The following is a 23619-nucleotide window of genomic DNA, read 5'->3' on the forward strand; positions in this document are numbered from 1 at the left end:
ACCAAACCAAACTGGGTTTTGCTTTTATTAAAATAGTGAACAGGATTTTTTCATGTTGATTATTGGCTTGCTTTTATAGAAGCAAAACATTGGTTATGTCAGGAATTAGTAAAGTGTTTTCCACCTGGCACTTTGGTTGCATGAAATGTATTTTTGATGTTAATTGTGGCAAAATTCTGACAGTAGATTCTTTTAGGAGTTATCAATAACTGCATCACATGTGCTTTTAAGTTCATTCAATTTGAATTCTAAAATCTTCAGTGAAAACTATTGATAGAAGCTTTCATGTATGTTGTTACATTTTCATGTATTTTTCTTGTCAATATAAAATGTATTGTAATTATATAAGTTTAGCATTTAAATGTTTTAATAGAATCAGATATATAGGTTAGTATTTATTGTGGTGATCTTAGAAAGGGTGTCAAAAATCATTCCCATAGTAAATAGACTTTTGTTTGCTATAATTAACAGTACTTAAGTTTAACTGTTTTCCAAATGCACTCTTAAAACTTAGAGGCTCTGAATGGCACAGTCCTAACAGTCCATTTGGGAGAAGAAAGCTCAGGATCATAGTATCTTTTTGTTTTTATTTAAAAGAGATGGAGTCTTGCTCTCTTGCCCACTTTGGAGTTCAGTGGCATGGTGTGATCAATCATAGGTCACTGTAACCTCAAACTCCTGAGCTCAACCAATCCTCCTACCTCAGCCTCTTGAGTAGCTAGGACTATAGGCGCACACCACCATACTGGGCTAGTTTTTAAAATGTTTTTGTGGATACCGGATCTTGCTGTGTTGCCCAAGACTGGTCTTGAATTCCTGGCCACAAGTGATCCTCTTGCTTCAGCCTCCCAAAGCACTAAGATTTTAGGCATGACCCATTGTGCACAGCTGGAATGTATTTAAATATATTTTAGAAAAACCACAGTATTACAATATCAATATTTAATATGCACGTTAAAGTGCTAGACATACTCCATCCAGAGAATAAAGATTAAAATGTAAAAGATTGAGATCTTTTTTGAAGTATACACACAACATGAATTATATAGATATAAAAGAAACCTCAGTGTGGGGATTATAACAAAAGTGTTCACTCCCCCCATCCCTTCATAGTTTATCTTCTAGTCAAGGCCCAACCCCAAGAGGTTGGTTACCTTAGGAACCATCTCTCTAGTCCAATCTGGATGTGGTCCCTTAGGCCTTCCTGGCTAGAAATCAGCCCCTTTCCTTTTTTCTCCCCTCTCCATTAGCATTTATTGGTAAGTCAGTTTTAGTACAGCAGGTATAAGAAGAGTACTCTGTATATCCACCACATGGCCCTGGCTGGAAGGCCAGCATCTGCTGTCCCACTCAGTCCCTGCTTAATGACTAACTTTCTGATGTAAGGGGGAAGGAAGCACCTCTTCTCCCTAGGAAATGGATGCCATTCCAACCTTATAAAACTATTGTCTGTTAGTGTTTGTTAACTTTACCCTATTGTCTTGAAATTAGGACATACTTAATTTCAGGTATGTTTTTATCTTTTAAAAAGTACTTTTTCACCTCCAGCCAGTCTCCCTTTAGCTTATGCAGACATGATTGCCCCTTTTTTTGTTACAGTGCTTAGACAGCTCATTTCTTAAAGCACAATCTGTAATATATAGTGCACATTCCTGTATTATTATTCGTCTTGTACTATGCTCATTTTCCTTATTCCTCACAGTCTGTCAACCCAGCACATCTTATTTCACACTACAACAGGATGTTGTATACTTAACCTAAAGTTAGGTTTCGAGGAAGGCAGTATGTATGCATATGTACCTGAAGGGCACTGTAATGTGGTGAGTCAGACTGCCTGGGTTCTTCCTAATTCAGCAGTACTACTGATTTCAACATGTGACTTTGGATACATTACTTAACATTGTTAATCTTCAGTTGTTACTACAAGAATAATACAGTTAAGGCATTTAGCTAATGTCCGGCATGTGATAATCACTAAATAAATCTTAGTAGTTATATGATTTGTAAGATTCTCAAAGAGGTCTGTACTCTACAACTGTGAAAATCCACAACTGGACCCGTAATTTTCTCTTTGTGCTCCTTTATTTGTGTACTCTTAACACTTATGTGAATCGGAATAAAACACTGTGCCAGTTTATTCTGATGTTTCAATTTTTAAGTTGAAGAAAGTCCCTTAGTACCTGGTAGAATGCAGACTTTTGATAATATAAGCTAATGAGAGATTCTCTGGAACAGGTGACTGATAGCTCCTAGTATAATGATGTACTGTTGACCAAGTTTTACTCATCTTTAAGCCTTTTTTTAGAAGAAAAGAACAGAATATTTGCTTTAGGGATATTAATACTATTTATAGCATCAGAATTTGGGGGTGCAAAGACAGAAATCTGTGATGAACTAGCTTAGACAAAATGAAGGCTCATGGAATTTTATTAAGGGAGGAATATATCTAGTCCTCAGGGACTCAGGTGCCACCAGAATATTTTTCTACATGGTTGGCTTTTTTCAGACCAACATATTTCATAAAATGCTGTTATTTCCTTAGTCTCCCACATTTACTGCTTGGGACAGTCTGTGTTTCTTTCTTTAGCTTGTGTTGATAAAATTTCAGAAACAAACCACAGACAAGTTTAGGTCACTTGCCTATTCTAAACCTATAGCCAGGGAATGCACTGATCCCAATTGTGTTAGAAACTATGGTCCAGGAAGGGAGTTTTCAATCAAAATAGATGCTTAGAATGGAGGAAAGAACATTTCCTGGGAGAAGATGAGTGTAGAAGTAGAAGAGAGTAGGAAAACATTGGGGAGGAGATTAACAATAAATAATCCTTACATGGTACTTGTTTACGCTTGTTAAATCTTTAAATACTTCAGTTAGCATAAAGTAGGGACACAATAAATGCTACTTCAATTTGAAACAGAATTCCTCAGCAAAATTGATTCTGGTTTTTATTCTAGCTGTAGCTTAGTGTTTGCCGCAAGATCTTTATGCCTTAGATCAAATATGATATCTTTCATACTACTGTCAAGCTCCAACTTGTATTCTTCACGGTAATGATTGTTTTTTCCTTGCTGCTTACTAAATTGATATTGGGTGACAGGTTAAGTTACAAGTTTGATACCTAATAATATTAAGCAAACATTTTGATGGAACGGGCAAGAGTATCTTGTTTACACATGATAGAACCCATCTAAAAATAACTTTGACTAAAAAGAAACTTTATTAGAAGTTACATGAATGTGTAACTGGGTCCCAGGAATATATGGAACCAGGGATTCAGCATTGCTATAACCTCCGTCACTGCTAACCCCTGGTAAAATCTCATTGATTTCTTCTGCAGGATCTCTTCAGTTTTTTTCTTTTCCACAACTACTAATTTAATTGAGGTTCTGATCATACTACAGGTGAATGTGTAGTGAATGATAACAGTAGATTCCTACCTAGATCAGTCTCCTTGGCAAACCAAATCTCTGCCTACCTAAGTTTATGCTGAACATTTTATTGTGTGTATAATTTCCCCCAAGCCCTCCCATAGTGTTAATAACTGTTCAAAGCTACTCTTAAATTCAGTCAAAAGTAGAGTATAACATATCTCTTAGAAACTAGATAAAACTAGACAAAGTAAGTAAAAATGCCAACCCTGACTTTCAGTAATCTGTAGTTGATCTTTCCGTAATCAATGGATGGCCTTCTGAAATGCTATTTTTTTTTTAGTTACTATAGATGGTATGTCTGCTGTAATCGGAGTGACCTGATTATTCATTTTTGTTTCTATACCTGTACATTTGTCATTTCCTCTGACTTGAATGGCTTTTCTCCATCTGTGCCAGTTCTGCTGCTTTTTCTAATTTGAGCATTTCTCTTCTAAAGGCACTGCAATCAGGCCACTTTTGAGTCTCTCTGTTCTCTGCTTAGTCAATATTGGAGGTGTTGCTGAATTTTTCTTTGAGAAATGAATTTTTATAAAGTGAGTCACACTTCTCTGTGTATCCAAGAGCAAAAAATCTTGATCTAACTATGGGTATCAGAGATTCTACCTTCCTGATAGTGGTTTAAAAAAAAATCCTTTTCATGCAGCTAGTATGTCACCTATCCTTTTGTCAGATAATTGAGCTGGATGTCATATGATAAGTATATCATATGTCACATGATAAGCTTTATTAAAGATAATATTCAAGCTTTATTACCTTCCACTGGAAAGGCTGCTTTGCAAGTATCTTATCCTAGACCTGTGAGATAAATGTTTCTCAAGGTAGTCCCATAGCAGCAGCAACAGCATCACCTGAGACTTTTTAAAAATGCAGATTCTTAGGCTTCACTTACATCAGAAACTCTGGAGTGAGGCCCAGCAGCCTACATTAATTAGCCCTTTAGGTGATTTTAATGCCCTTGAATAAGACAGACCAATGGTAGAGAGCCTAAGGGCATTTATTTGATTGATAATCTACCTCTTTTCTTAGAGTGAACCAAGTGCCATCAGAAGACAAGTTCAAAATAGAGTGCTGCCATTTAATTGACTGTGTGGCCTCAAAGTATCAGTTAACACAACTGTAAAAATTAGAGGTAGTAGTAACATGTATTTAGAATAGTTTTGAGGATGAAATAAATAAGAAATAAGAAAATGAATTCTTAAGACTTATGTAAATGTTAGTTGCAAACTGTTAGGCTAAAGTGTTTTTCCTGTTTGGGCTCTTATTCATACTAGTGATTTTATTTTATTTTATTTTATTTTATTTTATTTTATTTTTTGAGACAGAGTCTCACTCTGTCACATTATGTAGAGTGTCGTGGTATCAGCCTAGCTCACAGCAACCTCAAACTTCTGGGCACAAGCAGTCCTCCTGCCTCAGCCTTCCAAGTAGCTGGGACTACAGGTGCACACCACCATGCCCAGCTACATACTAGTGACTTTAGTGGCTCTTTTTCACAGTGATGACTTTATTTGCTAAACCTACTTCTGATTTGGGATGCAGGATGTGAGCTTAAGGAAAGTTATATGTGCTGGGATTAAGAGGTCTAGGAATTATAATAAAATCTGTATCAGTGCATGATGTTTCTTTCTGCTTGGTTTCCTTATTTGCAAATAAACTTAGCAAACACTCCCTCTTTTACTTTTAAAGATCTAATGAGATCTTGTCATGTTTTGACTCTGCTTTCATTCTTAAGAGAGAAAGAAACAGTGAAATCAAAGGCCTAGCATGTAGAAGACACTTCATGGCAACTATTTGTTATTCTTGTGTACTAATATAAAAGCAGCCTTTTCTGTATCTTTCTTTTATTCTACTTCTAAAAAATATTTTCTGATAGAAATAGGAAGAAAGTGTCATTCTGCACTTCTGTTTCACATTGCAAATGGAATGTGAGGTTCTGTTTTAGTTCTTTTTTTTTTTTTTGAGATAAGAGTCTCGCTCTGTTGCCTGGGCTAGAGTGAGTGCCATGGCATCAGCCTAGCTCACAGCAACCTCAAACTCCTGGGCTTAAGCAATCCTTCTGCCTCAGCCTCCCGAGTAGCTGGGACTACAGGCATGCACCCCAATGCCCAGCTGATTTTTTCTATATATATTTTTAGCTGTCCAGATCATTTCTTTCTATTTTTAGTAGAGGGGGGGTCTTTAGTAGGGGGTCTTGCTCTTGCTCAGGCTGGTCTCGAACTCCTGACCTTGAGTGATCCTCCCGCCTCGGCCTCCTAGAATGCTAGGATTACAGGCGTGAGCCACCACACCCGGCCTATTTTAGTTCTTAAGTACTGACTCCTTTAATCCCAAATATCAGTGTCTTCTTGTACCAGGTCCTTGGTACACGGAACAGATCTGCATGGATCAGATCCTTGAATACCTAAAGCACTGTTATACTTTGAGAACCACAATATAAGAACTGTCAGTTAAGTATGCCAGCTGGTCATTCAGCTGGAGTGGCAATACCTTGCCTAATATGGTTACCACTTTTCAGGTTGTAGCTTCTGCAAATTATTAGGGCTTTCAGAATTGATTTCCCTTTCAGAAGTAGATTCACAAACTCATTTGTAACCAGAATATTCATTTACAATGTGAAATATAAGTATAGAATGACATTTTCTTCCTATTTCTTTCTTTCAGAAAAGCTTCAGATAACAATCATGAGATTGCTTCTTGTGCATGGATTCTGAGTGATGGAGGTTAATTTTATGATTGAAGTGATAGTGCCATCAGGTTATGTGATCCAGTCTGATTTGTCCTTCTGCACTGTTGCAGTGTGTTTCACACATGAGCTAGACTTATTTCTGAATAAATCAGACTGCTGGAGAAACAAAAAACATGTTTTATTTTATGATTATCATTTTTCTAACTTCTAAAGTGACTCTTTTCTGATTGTTTTGCTTCAGAGTGTATGTGTATATATGTTCAGATGATTTAGGTTAAATTTTCTTTTTATAATCAGAATTCTATTGTGTTTCCCTGATACTTTACATCATTTATTTACTGATAAGAGAGTACCTTCTATAGAAAGCTGATTTCATTTCATTGCATATGGATGTTTCTTCATTTCACCCACAGAGGGTTTTTTTTTTTACGGCTTGAGGGAGGTCTGCGGCTGAGGCACCATGGTATACTGATAAGAGTATGGGCTTTTGAAGTTAGACTGTTTAAATCTGGCAAATCTTGTAACTTGTATGATTTTTGAAGAAATCGTTTAATCTGTCAGCCTTCATTTTCTTATCTACGAAATGGAGATAATATAACAACAATTCTGTATGATAGATAGTAAGGATTGCATGAGGTGATTTTGTATGTAAATAGAGGTAACCATAGAAAAGAATATGTGGCTAATGTGATCCTATATCATTCTTTTATATATCATCACTGTTTTTCTTTGAATGTGTTTGGGCTGGGTTATGAATTTCTTCTCCCTTTCTGGGTTTATTAACTTAATTTACAGTCTGTTTTCTAATTCTCTTTTTCTACCCCCAAATTAAGTATGGTGCGCTTACTAAGTGTGGCCATCCATGTATACTGATTGTCAGTGTACATATACTGAATTGATTGCAAAAAGAACAGTTTGAGACCAATGTCACTTTTTAATTAGACTTAAAAGATTCTGTTGTTAGCAATTAGAGTTGGTTAGTTTTATAGAGATACTTAAAAGACTAAGATATTCCTTGGTCTCAGAAATATTTTCAGTTTTGCTTTTTATGATTTGAGAATTCTTGATATAGTTCTTAGAGTATTTTTTTTTTATAAAATGCATACTCTACAGATTTGTGAATTAATAGCTTAGGAATTTGAAAATCCACTGATTCAGAAATTAACTTTTATTTTGGTTTATTTAGGAAGGTGACATGCCAATTCATGAACTGCTCAGCCTTTATGGTTATAATAGTTCTGTTCAACTACCTGAAGAAGATGATGAAGAGGAAGAAGAAGAGGAAGAAGGTGAAGATGATGAAGATGCTGATAATGATGACAACAGTGGCTGTAGTGGGGAAAATAAAGTAAGTTTGTATACATATATGTTTAAGATTGTTGTCTTCGTTCTTATTGAAGTTAAAATTTGTTAATACATTAATTTTTATTACTTATTTTTATTATCTTTACTGTTTCTGATTTTAAAAGTAACAAATGTTAAAAATTAAGATATTATAGAAAAATGTAATATAAAAGTCGGAAATCCACTCCTGAGAGGTAATAGTTTGGTCTTTGTCATTCCAGATTTCTTTTTTTTCAGTGCTTATTCTAAATAATTTATACCAGCTTTTTAAAAAATATTACTGTTTTTAAATAATAAAGGCTAATTGGTAGTTATGTATTTATTTTATTTTATTTTGAAATAATGTTAGATTTATGGCAGAGGTTTAAAGATAGTATAGAAAGTTCCTGTATATTTTTCACCCAACTTCCCCTATTGTTAACATCTTATGTAAGCATAGTATATTTACCAAAACTAAGAGTCAACACTGGTACAATACTAGTAACTAAACTATAGACAGTTCAGATTTTACCAGTTATTCCACTAATGTACTTTTTCCTGTTCAGGAGCCAACTCAGAATACCACGTTTCATTTAGTGTATTCATTTTAGTCTTCTAGTTATATTTTGAACAAAATTTGAACACTATGGCCTTTGATCTGCAATAGTTTTCTTTACATCTTAAAGAAAATTAATTTATTATTCTACAGGAAGAGAATATAAAGGATTCATCAGGTCAGGAGGATGAAACTCAGTCTTCCAATGATGATCCATCACAATCTGTTGCTTCTCAAGATGTCCAGGAAATAATCCGTCCACGTCGATGTAAATATTTTGATACGAGTAAGTATTGGTTGCTGTAATTTGAATTTAATTTTTATTGTTTTATATATGACCTAAAATGCTAATTTTTTCCACTGATCTTTTTGAATTTGTTTACTCTGAAATCTCTTTTAACAATAAATGGATTTTTTTGTAGATTATTAGTTTAGCAATGCCAGGGTCCTATCGTCAGCAAACATACTGTGGTAATTGTTGCATCATGTACTACTTGATTTTCTGTGTTTTTTGTATTTTCCCTGCCTGTTTTAAATGTTTGTTTCATGGTCATCTTTTTTATTTCTCATAATTCTTCCCTTAGTTTTCATTTTCTACTTTCTTTGCCTCTTAGCCTTCTTTAGGTATGTTCATAAGCATTGCTTTCTTTAGTCAGCAGCTCCCAGGTCTAAAGAAGTGGTTGATTCTTGAGATAGGAATAAATCATGCTTAGAAGGACCAGGACCTCCCCTCATTTTTCTTCAGTTATGATCTAGTGAGAGATGGCCAGTTGTCAGGGCAACATTTAATGTATATATTTTAAATATTTGCATGTTTCACCTGCTCCACCATGTTTTGTTCTAAGCACAAATTGTTACTGTAGAACACAGCTCTTTGATAAGAACAAGTCAGCTACCAGTGTTGTTAGTTTAAATTTGTGGTCTAAATTTCTATACTTAAAAAAAAAAAGAAAGAAAAACACTTGAAAAATAACCTCTTATAGAATATGTAATAAAGTAATAAGTGATTAAACGTGACTGTTGCTTTGTATGAATGATTTGTTATACATTTAGTTTAGAAGTGTATATAGTACTTCTAATAATTTTTGTGTGATAATTGAGTTTTGATTAAAGATTTGCTTCAAAGGAAAAATGTATTAGTGTAAGGAGAGATTAGTTGCTCTCTAACACAAGTAATTTTGTTAATTTTAAGTTTGGGTGAAATGTGGTATTTTTTCCTTTAGCTGTCAAAGAGCAGATCCATTGGCAGAGTTTGCTTAAGAGTGGGATGCCAAGTGGCTCTTCTGCCTCTTGAAACAATATTTATTTCATACTTCTAATCTGGTATTTTGTTTATTATATACACACGGGAGCTATACATATGCCACCTATCTTAGCATTTCCATAGGAAGACTTAATTTCTGTATGTAATGTCTTTTCGACTTTATGTGTCATTTTAGATTTGAGAAGATGCTAACAATCTAATAGATTTCAGAATTCCCACTCCTTTATGTAAATACATTCTTATTCCAAAGTATAAACAAACAACAGCTTGCCTGCTCTGAATAAAATGAAGGTTGGGGACAATGGAGGTCTTCATACATACACTCCCTTCACATGCTTCTCCTAAAGTGGTGCTACAAAATTCCTAGTGTTCCAAGGACCACTGTTTGGTAAACCACTGTTTTGTTCAAACTCCAAACTCTTATTTTGTAAGTGAAGAGAGATCATGATATTCTGTCACTAGGTTGTTGGTAGCCGAATGAGGATTAGACTCCAAATGAATTTTTTCCTAAAGTTTTTGTAGGAAGTCATTTCATGAGAATGCAGTTGCCTAGGTTTATGGGTTTTTTCAGACAAGTTTCTGGTGTTTTTGGGTTTTTGGTTTTTTTTTTTAGTGGTAGGGTATTGATTATTTGATTAGAAATATTTTGGCCTAACTCATTGGATACCTTTGGGTATATCCAAATATTTAAAGTAGATATAAAATAACACAGGTATATAGATGTGGGTAGGATAAGCAATTATTTTATAGTATTGGTGTCTTATTTATTCTAGATAGTGAAATAGAAGAAGAATCAGAAGAAGATGAAGATTATATTCCATCAGAAGACTGGAAAAAGGTAGTTAGAATGGTATTTTCCCCCACACTTAGATAAATTAATATTTTAAAAGCTGAGTGTAATTATTCTTTAACTATGTATATTGATAAAGTTGATGTAAACCCTTTTGTGACATTTAAGTGTTTGGTAAATGTTCAAACATCTAGGTGAGAGATATCTTTTTATTTTTCTATAAAATAAAGTGACAGTATGGAAAAAATTAGACTTTGTTGAGAAAGTCAATAGTCAAACTAAGATTAGAAATCCAAATCTGATCTAGTGCTAGACTAGTGCTGAATTAAGCTTTTGTTGCCCTGTAAATCATGTTTTTTATTTTACATATATATTATGAAAAACAATTGTGTAGGCTTTGATATTTGTTAAGTAAATTTTGTTTAATAGTTTAGATTGCAAGTTGTCCATCCCATATTACTTTATGAAGGGGAAACTCTCAGAATGATTGAATTTAATGTAGATATTTATAATTGATAAGTATATTGTGTGAAGAGAGAGATTTGGCTTCTCTCTACATAAGTAAATAAGTTAATTTCCAAAATGAATCTAAAGATAATGTATTGACATTAGTTTTTAATTATAAGTTATATACCATTATATAATTAATCATACAGTTAAGTCAGTTAATTTTAGGTTGTTGCAAAGGAATTGACTTCTTAGGAAAATCTATTGAAATATGTGTAGAATTGATTAAAATAAATCATTTATGTAGAAGATACGATGTTATTCTTGTTGAGAGATGGATCACCTGATCTGTCTTCTTTTTTTTTTAAAAAAAAAAAAACTCCATTAAGTTTTCTTATAGTTCTTCCTAGGCCTGATTTGAAATATGGTACATAAATAATCATTGCTTTGGAAGCAGAATAGCCTAAAACATTAAATTGAGTGGGCTTTTTGTGCTTTTTAAGTCAAGATTATTTAATTATTAGTTAATACTTTGAGATTTCTCCCTGTTTTGTTTTTTAATTCGTTTAAAGTTGTCTGGTTTAGGATGCCTCCCACAAACTTAAAAAAGAACTGACCCTCTTGCTGAGTAAAATAAAGGAACATCTCATATTTAGAGTTTCTATTAGGAGGAATGAAATATTCGAATGAACTTGGGCTGGGCTACCTGAGGATTGTGGATTTCAGCCGGAGTTGATCTATTTATGGGTTCCCAAAAGGATATTTCTCATAGGCATGCATTGTCTTCCCTAGCAAAGATAAAGAGAGGCCAGATAACTTTTTTAATTAGTGACTGGAGTCGAAAGAATTGCAGAGGCATAATTTTCTACATTCACAAAGTGATGAATACCTGTTGTTTACATAGCTATTAAGAGATACGAGCCCCTTTTCTCAAGAAGCTTATGTTTTTGCTGTAAATTGGAGGGATATCCCTTGAAAGAGGTTATATGTTATATAAGTATAGCATAAGTAAATGCATTATTAAATGTTAAATTGAATGAAACCAATGAAAAGCTGTAGATGTTCAAAGAGATAGACATCAATGTGGTGGGTTAAAACAGTAAGGGACAATTAGCTCAGTGTGTACTATATGTTAGTTAATTTGAATAAGTGATGGGACTGAAGATGGACAACAGAGATCACAAAAGTTACCTACTATTTGTGTGACCTATTTGGACAAGTGTTCTTCAATCTAGTTTTTATCTGATTCCTACACCTGCAGAAATTAAGATGAGAAAAGCTAGAAACCTTAGGAGTCCTCTTAACCTGCTATTTTCCACAATACATTCAAGGTTATATATCTTTTTCTTCAACATATATTGTTTTTGTATCTGGAATGTTCAATAGAGTATTTGATTAAGCATTCAGTAATTTTTTTTTTTAATGTAGGAACAAAAGCTCAGAGGAAGGAGAACATGGGGGAGGTGAAGCTTTCATTGCTGGGGACATTAGTCTGACCTTCCTCAGAAAAAATTGTGTAATAAAGCAGGCTGTAGTAAATTCAGATTGTTTTCTTTTGATATGATTTCGTTGTAGTAAATAATTGTTGAGATTCAGTTTTTTTAGGCTTATAAGATGAAATTGAATCTTTTTAAAAACTAGGATGGGGAAACAGCTTTGAAATCAAGCTTGAATTTAAGTTATAGCTCTAGAACTTGTTGATTGTGTGTTCCTGAGAAAAATTTTTGAGCTTCATGTCCTCACATATAATATGGAAATAACAATGTCAGCCTTACAGGGCTTGATGAAGACTAAATGAAAATTACGTATAAGATACCTGATATATAATGATCTTAAATTCTGTTTCCTTTCCCTACACTACAGAACAAATTAGCAGGTAAAAAGAAGTGTTCTGAACTCAAAGGAAAAAGAAAGTACCTTATCTTTTATACTAGTCTAGATGTTCTCAACCCTGGCTTTATGTTAGAATGATTTGGAGAACTTTTATTGACTTACCAGGGCTTTTGTCCATAGATTCTAATTTAGTTGACCTGGAATGGATCCAAGTATTGATATTTTTAGACATGCCCCAGCCAGCATTGATAAATCTTTAGTAGGCATAGGTGAGTAAAGTTAAAAAAGGCACAGGGAGTGACAATAGAGGACTCTTTTTATAGTGGAAGACATAAAGAGAGTTCCTATATAACAGTGGAGAAAATTTGTTGTATGTGATACTCTTTTTAGAAAACGGATCATGAACAAGACTGGTTTTCCTATACAGGTATAGCAATAACTTTGTTAACATATAACATGTCTTTAAAGTTATACTAGATAAAATGAGATCCTAACATCAGTAGGTTAACAATAGGAGGAGAGAGGAACTTTTCAAATCCTAAGAGTTACCTTTACTTTCTAGACCATGATTTTGTACCTTTCATGCCCATGTCTTCATTTTGAATATGCCAGTAAATTTGTTCTTAACATTTAGCCACCAACAAAAGAGAGTCCATGTAATCTTGGTCCCTGTGCAGTGTGAAATCTCATCAGTGGTGGGTTCCAGTTGCTTTTCTGAATAACCAGTTTTGCCTAATCTGTGATTTGACTATATAGATTTGATTTCCAGATTTCCTGTAACAAGAAAGTCAAATTCTAGGCCACTTATCTATTTTGTTTGCAATTTCATCTGTTTGGCCCCTACTGAGCTAATTTATACAAACACTTGCTGTTATTTCCCTTACCTTAAAGCTCTACTTCTTAGACTTAAGTGTATGTCAGAATCACCTAGAGAGCTTGTTAAAATACTAATTACTGAGCCCTATCCCCAGAGTTTCTGAGTCTGTAGGTCTGGTGTGGGACCCGAGCATTTGCATTTCTAACAATTTCCCAGGTGACACCAAAGCTCTGCTGATGCAGAGAACATATCTTAAGTGTCGATACTCTAAAAATATCTGAATTTGATTGTGTTTAGGTGTTTTGTAATTACTAATTGAATTATCAGAATTCTCTTTTATTTCTTTTTCTTTATATTTTAAAGTTTGTATTTCTTGTCTACATTGCATTTCACCTCATTATTATTACTAATATTTTCATCCAATCATATCCAAGCCCTTATCTATTATTAACTCATTCATCCTCACAATACTTCTGAGGTAGTTAATTGGTTGTATCTGTATTTTGTGACAGAGAAACCAGGAGCAGTTTACCAAGAAGATGGTAAAGCTAGAAAATGGATATAAAATCTGTGTTACTAGATCTTACTAATGTTTTATGTTATTTTTAAAATAGGAGATTATGGTGGGCTCCATGTTTCAAGCAGAGATTCCAGTTGGCATTTGTAAATACAAAGAAAATGAAAAAGGTGGGTTTTTAGTAAATTATACAGTTGAATTTATGCTTTTGAAGTGAACTATTGTGTATGTAAAAATGTGGGAAGAACATGACTGCTTACTAAGTAAAGTAACCCTTTTGTAACCCCATTGGTTTGTGAAAGAGAACCCTGCATTATTTCTGTAAGAAGCAGTATATTTACTATTTTTCCAGTTTTGTCCCTAGAAGTCTAGCCAAAAAAAGAAAAAGTAAGTGCTTTTTTAAATGACTTAAAATGTCCCAACCATTTACTTCTTTTCTCCCCCATTATTTCAAATGTGCTCTGAACTTTACCCTTTTCTAATCTTTATAACTTAGTTATAAGTTAGCAGGTTATTTTATGTCAGTGGAAGATTTAAAAACAAACTTGAGAGTAAACAACTGATACAAAAGGCTTATTTACTTCTGAAACTTTCAATATTACTTATTAAAATGGAGTACTTTGATATTCGTGATTTCCAAATAATTTGGGAAAATAGCTTATTTACTTAAATTTTGCATGATTTTTTTTCTTTATTTTATCTAAAAGTCCCTAAGGTAAGTCATACTTCCAGTAACATAACATAGTACTTGAGGATTTTTTTTTAAGAGTCTGTTTCAGATTATTCACTTGGGTGGGTTCCAAAAAGAATGCTGTGTTGTGTGTTTTTGGTGAGTTCATATGCAGTGTGACATGACTCAAAGCTAGAGATCTTTCTTCATTTCTTTTATTTCATTTTCTTCTCCACATTTCAGCTTTACAATATGCAAAGCCCTTTGGAGTTGTAGAAGTATTTTGCTTATTTCTTTTTAGCATTCTAAAAACTTACTTTATATTCTAAGTATGTACCTGCTCTCAGGACAAGCAGCAGGTCAGAGGCATTCGAGGGAACATCACAGGCCAGTAAGTTTTCATGACAGCAAAAATATTTTAATATATCATTTAAATGTTTAACAGCTTCTACTTGTCAAGGTAGTAATTCCTGCAACATATAGGAACATTGAAGGTATCAATATATGGAGTGACCTTGTTATATATTGAAATTCTGTGCATATGTTCTGGAAACACATTGTAATTATGTGCAAAAATAAAAGATCCATTGGCTTTTATATTTATTTTTATAGTTAAAATTTAAACTTTATGCTCTACTTATATGTCATTTAATGGTTAACACCTGTTCATTGAGTTTTTTCTTTCTGCAAATAAATGAAGAACTGAAAGTTAAACATTTGTTCCTTTTTATTAAATTTCTTTTGAATTTTGGCTATAAAAGATAGTAGTGCCCATCTCTGAAAATTTTGTATTTAGTAGATGGGTAGCAAACATCTCAGTTGCATAGCAAATTTATATTATGGCTAAAGATAGTTTTAATTATCTCTTAGTATATTTTATCTTTTAGTATGTTTGTATTGTCAAATATCACCAGTGAATGAATGATGATCACAATCTCTAATTTTTTATGCTTTTAATTCTGGCCTGATGTTTTCAATTTTAATGTGATTTTAGAAAGAAATTATACATACATAATTTTTTAAAGGAAAAAGTGTGATTTATGAAGCTTTCTCATTTTGAGAATTTAAGCGTGTTAGATTCTGTAAGGAGGATCAGACTAGACTTAGCAACATCATTGCTTCAGAGGGGTTACTGCAGTACAGGGCCTTTCCTCAACCTTTGTAATTCTAGAAATTTGAACTTTTATGTCAAGATATTCAGAATTCGCCTCCAACTTAGGGTCCCCTATGTACACAAGCCAAACTTATGAAACTGTTATATAAATCATACTGTTAGAAATAAAACTTTGTCCCTGTCTTGTGTGTCCTTAAAATAAAAACGATGTAAAATAAAAAAATAAATAAAAGAAGAAGGAAAAAAAGTAAAAAGAAAAGAAATAAAACTCTGAAAGGGGTAGTGCTGATTAGTGGATTCTTATGGAAAAAATTTCACAGAGTATTTTTCTTCAGTTTGATGAGCATAGGCTTTTTAATAAAAAGTGCCACAAAACTAAGATATCATGATATCTTTATTGTAGGGATCTTTTTTTGTTGTTTTTTTGTAGTGATCATTTGACAGATCAGAAATAAGTAAGATTTGTTAGTTATAGTAACATTCCAGGCATGCTCCTTTGAACCTGTATCTATGTTGTTTACAAAATCTCCTTAGCTACACATTTATTAACAGTTTCTTAAATTTACGTGAATTATCATTTATACTCAACACCACAGTGTATTGTAATTATTTGTTTATTCATCTTTGTATCCTTAATACTAACTACGTTGATCCCACATAGGCACTTAGTAAACATTTGGTGCCTGAGTGAATAGGTGAGTTCAGAATGGTGTTAACAGAACTGATACGGACTCAGTCAACTTGGATCAGTGCCTAGGCATTTGACTTTAGACATGTTACTTTTTCTTTTCATCTGTAAAATAACAAAACTAGCATTTATATACAGAACTGTTGTGAAGATTACATGTGATATTTTCATGTATAGCACTTAGCAGCATAGTATTGGGCACATGGTATTAATAAGTCTCAGGAAGTGGAATTAATATTCAAAAGATGCTTAATTTTATCCATTATATTAATATTTAGGTTTTATTAATGAGATTTGCAAAAAGCATTAGTTGGTGCTCTCTTGGTTGCAGGTGACAAAAATCCAATTCAGTTAACTTAAGCAAAATAGAATTTACTGGATTCCTTTATTAGAAATCTGTGCTGGTCTGGCTTCAAATATTTCTGTATTCAGGGCCCCTTAGGATACCAGGTGCTCTACCCCTTTCTCTCTTTCTTTTATTGTCAGATAGGCTAAGATGGCTACTGGGAGCTCTTGGGTTACACTTTATACTGTCCTTTTGGCTAGAGAACCAGCAAAAATGAGAATTTAATCATCCCTCAGAAGTCCAGCAAAAGTCCTGGAGAGAGCCCCCATTGACTCAGCTTGAATTACATACCCAGCCAGAAGTAATCACTGACCAGAGACAGACAGAGAGAGAGAAAGGATGTAATTCCCAAAGAGATGCTGGGCAGATGAAAAGCATTGTATTAATAAGATGATTTTTCAAAGTTATGTGTGTTTTATTGTTTCTCCCCTGTACTAAACAAAGTAAGCACTGTGGTTCTGTGATAAGATTAGATAAGGAATGCTGGTAAACAAACTGCAACGCACAGGACAGCCCCCCACCACTAAGAATAATCTTGGCAGTAATAAGAATAAGGTGGCAGTAATCTTGAGATTGACAACCCTGTACTAGGTAAATTGAGAATTAGATGGGCTATTTAGGAAAAAAATTAAAAATGTCAAGGGAAAGGGGTAATTAACCATATTCTCAGTCAGGTTTTCATGCTTGCCTGACATAAATTTTAGGTGGTTAGGAATTATTAAATAGTGAATAGTAAAGGGGCATGCAAATTGTTTCTAATGAATATTTGACAAATTATTTTTAATTCTTAAGTAACTTACTGAAAAATGAACAAACACAGTACCCTTAGTTGCTAATAGTACTGTTGAAACAGGCAGTTCATTTAACCTATGTATAGGAAAAAACTCAGCTAGACAACTTTAAAAAAGTCCATGTCATTAAACATGGCGACCTTTTAAGAACATGGCAATTTCTATTATAAACACTATTATTAAATCATAGTGCTGATTATAGATCACAAATCAATAGAATTTTTACTTAGGCATTAAAAATGTAATAACACTTCTTTTGGTAAAACTGGCAGTTAATAAGTAAGACATTTATTCATTGGGAATTAATTTCCCAGATTGCAGAAGTTTGTTACGGTTTTGTGTTGGTGGTCTTTAACTTCCTACGTCTGTTTTACTTTTTTTCCCTGAATGCACAGTAATCTTCTCTCACTTCTCAAATGCTTGCATCCCCCACCACCACCAGAGACACATATATACACACGCTGGACTTCGTGAAATTATTTTGTTGACTTATTTTGCTTATTTGACAAGGTCAATTTGATTACTTTTGATTTTTTAAATTGTATTCTGGATAATAAAATAACTGAAATGAGATATGTCGGTGCTTTGCTACTTTAACAGTTGTTCAGAGACCAGCACCATCAGATTCACCTGTGAATCAGTGAGAAATGCCGAATCTGGGGCCCTGTCTCACACTGGCTGAGTCAGAATTTATGCTTTCACAAGACACTGTAGAAGTACTTTATAAGCTAATGTATACTAGTGAGCTTTCTGAACTCTTACTTGTTTATAATTGCATACAAATTATGTCTTCCAGTAGTATGAGGGGGATATATTTGTGATTGCTTTTTAAAAGTTATAATATTTAGGGCTGGTAATTGATTTAGAATGAAATAGTTTCAGAAAATTCCATTACATTTCAATGATTGTGATTTTTCAAAGTCTAGCATGTTCATGTCAATTAATAAAAAAGTAACTCTTACTGTTACTAGTTTTTTTCTTCGTATCATATAGATAGATGTTGTTTCTCTTTTGTTTTTTAGTGTGTTTTATCATAGTAGTGGAGTTCTTCCGAATTTCTGATCCTCTTGGTATTTTAGTCTTTCCATAGCAGGTGTTTAATTAAAAAACAACTGTTGCATGGTAGTCCGTGCCTATAGTGCCAGGTATTCGGGAGGCTGAGGCAGGAGGATCACTTGAGCCCAGGAGTTTGAAGTTGTAGTATATGATGATCATGCCTATGAATTAGCCCCTGCACTCTAGCCTGGGCAACATAGTGAAACTCTCTTTTTTAACAAAAAACAAAAAAAACCCATTGCCAAGAATCCTAGTCAGAAATTACACATTTTATTTAGAGCATAAACTTAACTAGAAAATAATTGGTGTGTGTCTGGAACCAGTAAAAGCAGTGTGTTTATTCTCTGGGAATGCTGATTGTCCTTACCTTCTGGTCATTATTATGGTCATACTGTAATTACATAATATGAAGTATTATTTTGAAGTTAGTGAAATAATCAGGGCTAGCTTATCTGTCTTGCTAGCCACCGTTCCAGGAGACTGACTTGTCATTTGGCGCCATCTGGTGATGGTTGTTTACTCAGCTTAGGTAAGTAAGGACATCTGTGTGTCCTGTTGTAGCTACATGGGACTTCTAAATATTGGCAGTGGTTCCAGAAATATCTTCCAGGTAGTTTGTGCTGCTTCTTAGGCCCAAATGGGGGTATATAACTGAGAAAACACTTAGGACTCAGGGGCCTACATTCACCTTTTTCTTCCTGAGTCAGGGCTTCCAAGAATATAAGAACTGTAGTCTCTTCTTTTTGGAGAACAGAGCCTGAGGCAGGAACAGAAATCAGTAGCAGTATATCCAGATTCACTTTATCATGGTAGTTTTATTGTATTAATTTAGAGTTTAACTAGGACTATACCAGCAGATTAGTAAAGGAATGATGTTTATTAAGGAAAAATTTCTAGCTGTTGTCCTTAGAGCTGTACTTTAAAGATGAGCATCTATCTTGAGAAACAGAAAAAGGTAGAAAAAGTTTTGAAGTGTGTGTGGGTAATAGGGCAGGATAATTTATGTGAATACACTTAATACATTGCCTGGCACATAGTAGATGCTTAATTAGCTGTTAATTCTTTTTCATAATACAAAGAACTTTGACACTATCAGTTATCCTTTGTCTCTTAAAGGCTTTCTTAAGCTGGCTCCTTCCTGTTGGCATTTAAATGTTTGTTTCCTATCTTTGAAAGCAAGCAAACAAAAATAACATATAAACTTCCTCTCTCTAGCTACTGCCCTATCTCCACCCTCACAATCAAACTTTTCAGAAGTTTTCTACTTTATTTCTTCACTTTCCATTTACTCTTCAGTCCTCTCCAGTATGGCTTCTGCTTCCATCTCTGCATAGAAACAGTTCTCACAACGTTCACCTCCTTAGCAAGTCCAGCGTACCTTTTAAAATTTTCATCCTGGTCACGCAACAGCATTTAACCAGTTTTTTTTTTTTTTTTTGAACAAAAAAAATGGATTTTTATTAAAAACTTGGCTGGTTATGGTGCCATTTTTTATAAGTCTAGACTAGGCATATCCTAATCTTTTAATAATGATTGCAAATATGCACACATAGCCAAGTGCTACTATTTCGGGGTCTAGAAAGAATTACTCTCCTCAAGAAGGGTCCAAATTTTTCTGCCTTTCATGACCAAGAACACCAAATATACCCATAATTCCTTCTTTTAACCAGTTTTTGAAACCACTCGTTGAAACACTTTCTTACCTTAGCTGCTATGATGCCACACTCATGGTGTTTTGTTTTGTTTTTTTTAATCTTGTGACTATTTCTACTTAATTTTATCTGTGTTTTCATCTTCATATCATGTGAAATTGCACAGGCTCTGTCTTAGGTCACCCTCCTTTCCTTTCACTTTTTAAATTTTGGTGAGATTTAGCCTATAATTTTATTATAGTGGAAATTATGATGAAACTTAAATGCTTTTAAAAAAATAATGTCTTTTGTTTTTATGAAAGTGATTTATACACGTTGTAACACATTTTCAAGCATCATAGAGAAATATAAAGAGGAAAGTAAAGAAATTGCTCTAGATCTTTTACCACCCAGAAATAAGCAGTATTAACATTTGGTGAGCATTCTTCCAGACATCTTTCAAAAAATAATTATAGCTAACATTCATTGAACCTTAATATGTGCCAGAACTATTTTAAAGTGCTTTAAATCCTTATATTTATTTGGTAGAGTTATTGTTATCCCCATTACACAGATGAGACAGAGAGAAGGGAAGTAATTTGCCCATGGTTGTACAGGTAGTAAGTGGTGGAGGTGGTAATCAAACAAAGAGAGCTTGGAATTTGATAAACTCTAGGTTAAATCAGATTGGATCTCCAGGAAACATAAAGTGGTGCCTCCTGTCTATTTAGATTGCTTGATTCACTAGGCCATAAATACTGCCCAAGAAAGAAATCAGGCAAGTAGTAGAACCACACTTTACCTCTCAGTTCTCAACATTTGGCTCTGCATATGAGTTATTTGTTCAGTGATATATTTTAGCACAAACTCTATCAATTTTTGACAATTCTTTTAACATTATGTTTTACTAATTTAGTATATGAAAATGATGATCAGCTCCTGTGGGACCCTGAGTACTTACCAGAAGATAAAGTGATTATATTTCTTAAGGATGCATCTAGAAGAACAGGTGATGAGAAAGGTGTAGAAGCAATTCCTGAAGGATCTCACATAAAAGACAATGAACAGGTACGTGAAGAAGAAAAAACTGTGAGAATTTTCCCAACATAAGTTAACCAAACACATTTATATGAATAAATGTGAATGCTATCATCTATTTATTACTCTGCCTACCAAAATTCTTATACTGTTATCAGTAGGGAATCTGAGATTATAATTGGCATAAGATACCTATTGTTACCGTGCTAGCTTGTTGGTATGATTTCAGCTCAAATAAAGAAACAAAACTCTTTTTTTTTTTTTTTAAGTAGAAAGTATAACTTTTAAAATTTTATTTTTTAGTTATTGTAGGTACATAATACTTGTATATCTTTATAGGGTACATGTGATGTTTTGATACAGGCATACGGTGTAAATTAATCAAGTCAAGGTAATTGGGGTGTCCATCACCTCAGGCATTTACCATTTCTTTGTATTAGGAACATTCCAGTTCTACTTTTTTTTTAGATATTTTAAAGTGTACCCTGACTTACTGTTGATTACAGTCACTTTGTTGTGCTATCAAATGTTCATTCTATCTGACTATATTTTTTGTACCCATTAACCATCTCCACTTTGTCCTCCCCTCCCCACTACCCTTCCCAACCTCTGGTATCCATCCTTCTACTCTTGGTCTCCATGAGATCAATTGTTTTTAATATTTAACTCCCATATATGAGTGAGAACACGTGAGACTTGTCTTTCTGAGCTTGGCTTATTTCACTTAACATAATGTTTTCCAGTTCCATCCATGTTGTTGCAATGACTGGATTTCATTCTTTTTATGGCTATATAATATTCCATTATGTATATGTACTACAGTTTCTTTATCCATTCATCCACTGATGGATACTTAGGTTGATTCCAAATCTTGGCTGTTGTGACTAGTGCGATAAACATGAGAGTGCAGGTATCTTTTCGATACATTGATTTCCCCTCCTTTGGATTATACTCAGCAGTGGGATTGCTGGGTCATATGGTAGTTCTGTTTTTAGTTTTTTGAGGAACCACCATACCATCCTCCATAGTGGTTGCACTGTGGTGGTTGGTGAGTTTACATTCCCACCAACAGTGTATGGGGGTTCCCCTTTCTCCACATCCTTGCCAGCATTCATTATTGCCTTTTTGATAGCTATTTTAACTGGGGTGAGATGATATTGTAGTTTTGATTTGCATTTCTCTGATGACTAATGATATTGAGCATTTTTTCATATACCTGTTGGCCATTTGTATGTCTTCTTTTGAGAAATGTCTATTCAGGTCCTTTGCCCATTTATTAATCAGATTATTTGATTTTTTCCTATTGAGTTGTTAGAACTCCTTATATATTCTAATTATTAACCCTTTGTCAGATGGGTAATTTGCACATATTTTCTCCCATTCTGTGGGTTATCTCTTCTCTCTGTTGATTGTTACCTTTGCTATGCAGAAGCTTTTTAAGTTGAAGTGATCCCATTTGTTCAATTTAGCTTTGGTTGCCTGTGCTTTGGGGGATATTACTCAAGAAGTCCTTGCCCAGACCAATGTCCTGAAGCATTTCCCAGTGTTTTCTTTCAGTAGTTTCAGGTCTTAGATTTAAGTCTTTAATCCATTTTGATTTGATTTTTGTATATGGTGAGAGATAAGGGTCTAGTTTCATTCTTCTACATATGGATATCCAGTTTTCCTGAACCATTATCGAAGAGAGTGTTCTTTCTCCATGGAATGTTCTTGGCATCTTTGTCAAAGATAGTTTACTGTAGATATGTGGATTCATTTCTGAGTTCTCTAATTCTGTTCCATTGTTCTGTGTCTGATTTTATGCCAGTACCATACTGTTTTGGTTACTATACCTCTGTGGTATAATTTGAAGTCAAGTAATGTGATTCCTCCAATTATGTTTTTCTTGCTCAGGATGGCTTTGGATATTATGGGTCTTTTGTGGTTCTATATATATTTTAGAATTATTTTTTTCTGTTTCTGTGAAGAATGTCATTGGTATTTTGGGGATTTCATTGAATCTGTAGATTGCTTTGGATAGTATGGATTCTTGGAATCCATAAGCATGGAATATCTTTCTGCTTTTTTATGTCCTCTTCAGTATCTTTCATCAGTGTTTTGTAATTCTCATTATAGAGGTATTTTACTTCTTTGGTTAAGTTTATTCCCTAGGTATTTTATTTTATTTGTAGCTATTGTAAATGGGATTACTTTTCTTCGTTTCTTTTTAGATTGTTTGGTGTTGGCATATAGAAATGCTACTGATTTTTGTATATTGATTTTGTATCCTGCAGTGTTACTGAATTTGCTTATCAGTTCTAATAGTTTTTTTGTGGAATCTTTATGTTTCTCTAGATATAAGATCATATTGTCTACAAACAAGGATAATTTGAATTTTTCCTTTCCAGTTTGGATGCTTTTTCTTTCTCTTTTCTGATTGCGCTAGCTGGAACTTCCAGTACTATGTTGAATAACAGTGGTGAAAAGTGAGCATCCTTGTCTTGTTCCAAATCTTAGCAGAAAGGCTTCCAGTTTTTCCCCATTCAGTCTGATACTTGCAGTGTCTGTCTTATGGCGTTTATTGTGTTGAGGTAAGTTCTTTCTATACCCAGCTTTTTGAGAGTTTTTATCATGAAGAGAT

The 23619-nt window shown here is 33.8% G+C and overlaps 1 protein-coding gene across 8 annotated transcripts in view; it reads left to right on the top strand.

Moving 5' to 3' along the window:
• MIER1 (MIER1 transcriptional regulator) overlaps positions 1-23619 on the top strand; it is a 67833-nt gene that overhangs the window by 24488 nt on the left and 19726 nt on the right. For all 8 annotated transcript variants that reach the window (XM_069480118.1, XM_069480114.1, XM_069480116.1 and 5 more), the window contains 5 exons: positions 7305-7466; positions 8151-8283; positions 10035-10099; positions 13763-13835; positions 20878-21029. In XM_069480118.1, coding sequence (XP_069336219.1) covers positions 7305-7466; positions 8151-8283; positions 10035-10099; positions 13763-13835; positions 20878-21029 — 585 coding nt within the window. The remainder of the gene's footprint in view (positions 1-7304; positions 7467-8150; positions 8284-10034; positions 10100-13762; positions 13836-20877; positions 21030-23619) is intronic.

The sequence above is a fragment of the Eulemur rufifrons genome, chromosome 8 (genome assembly GCF_041146395.1).
Source record: "Eulemur rufifrons isolate Redbay chromosome 8, OSU_ERuf_1, whole genome shotgun sequence".
In the NCBI taxonomy this organism is placed as follows: domain Eukaryota; kingdom Metazoa; phylum Chordata; class Mammalia; order Primates; family Lemuridae; genus Eulemur; species Eulemur rufifrons.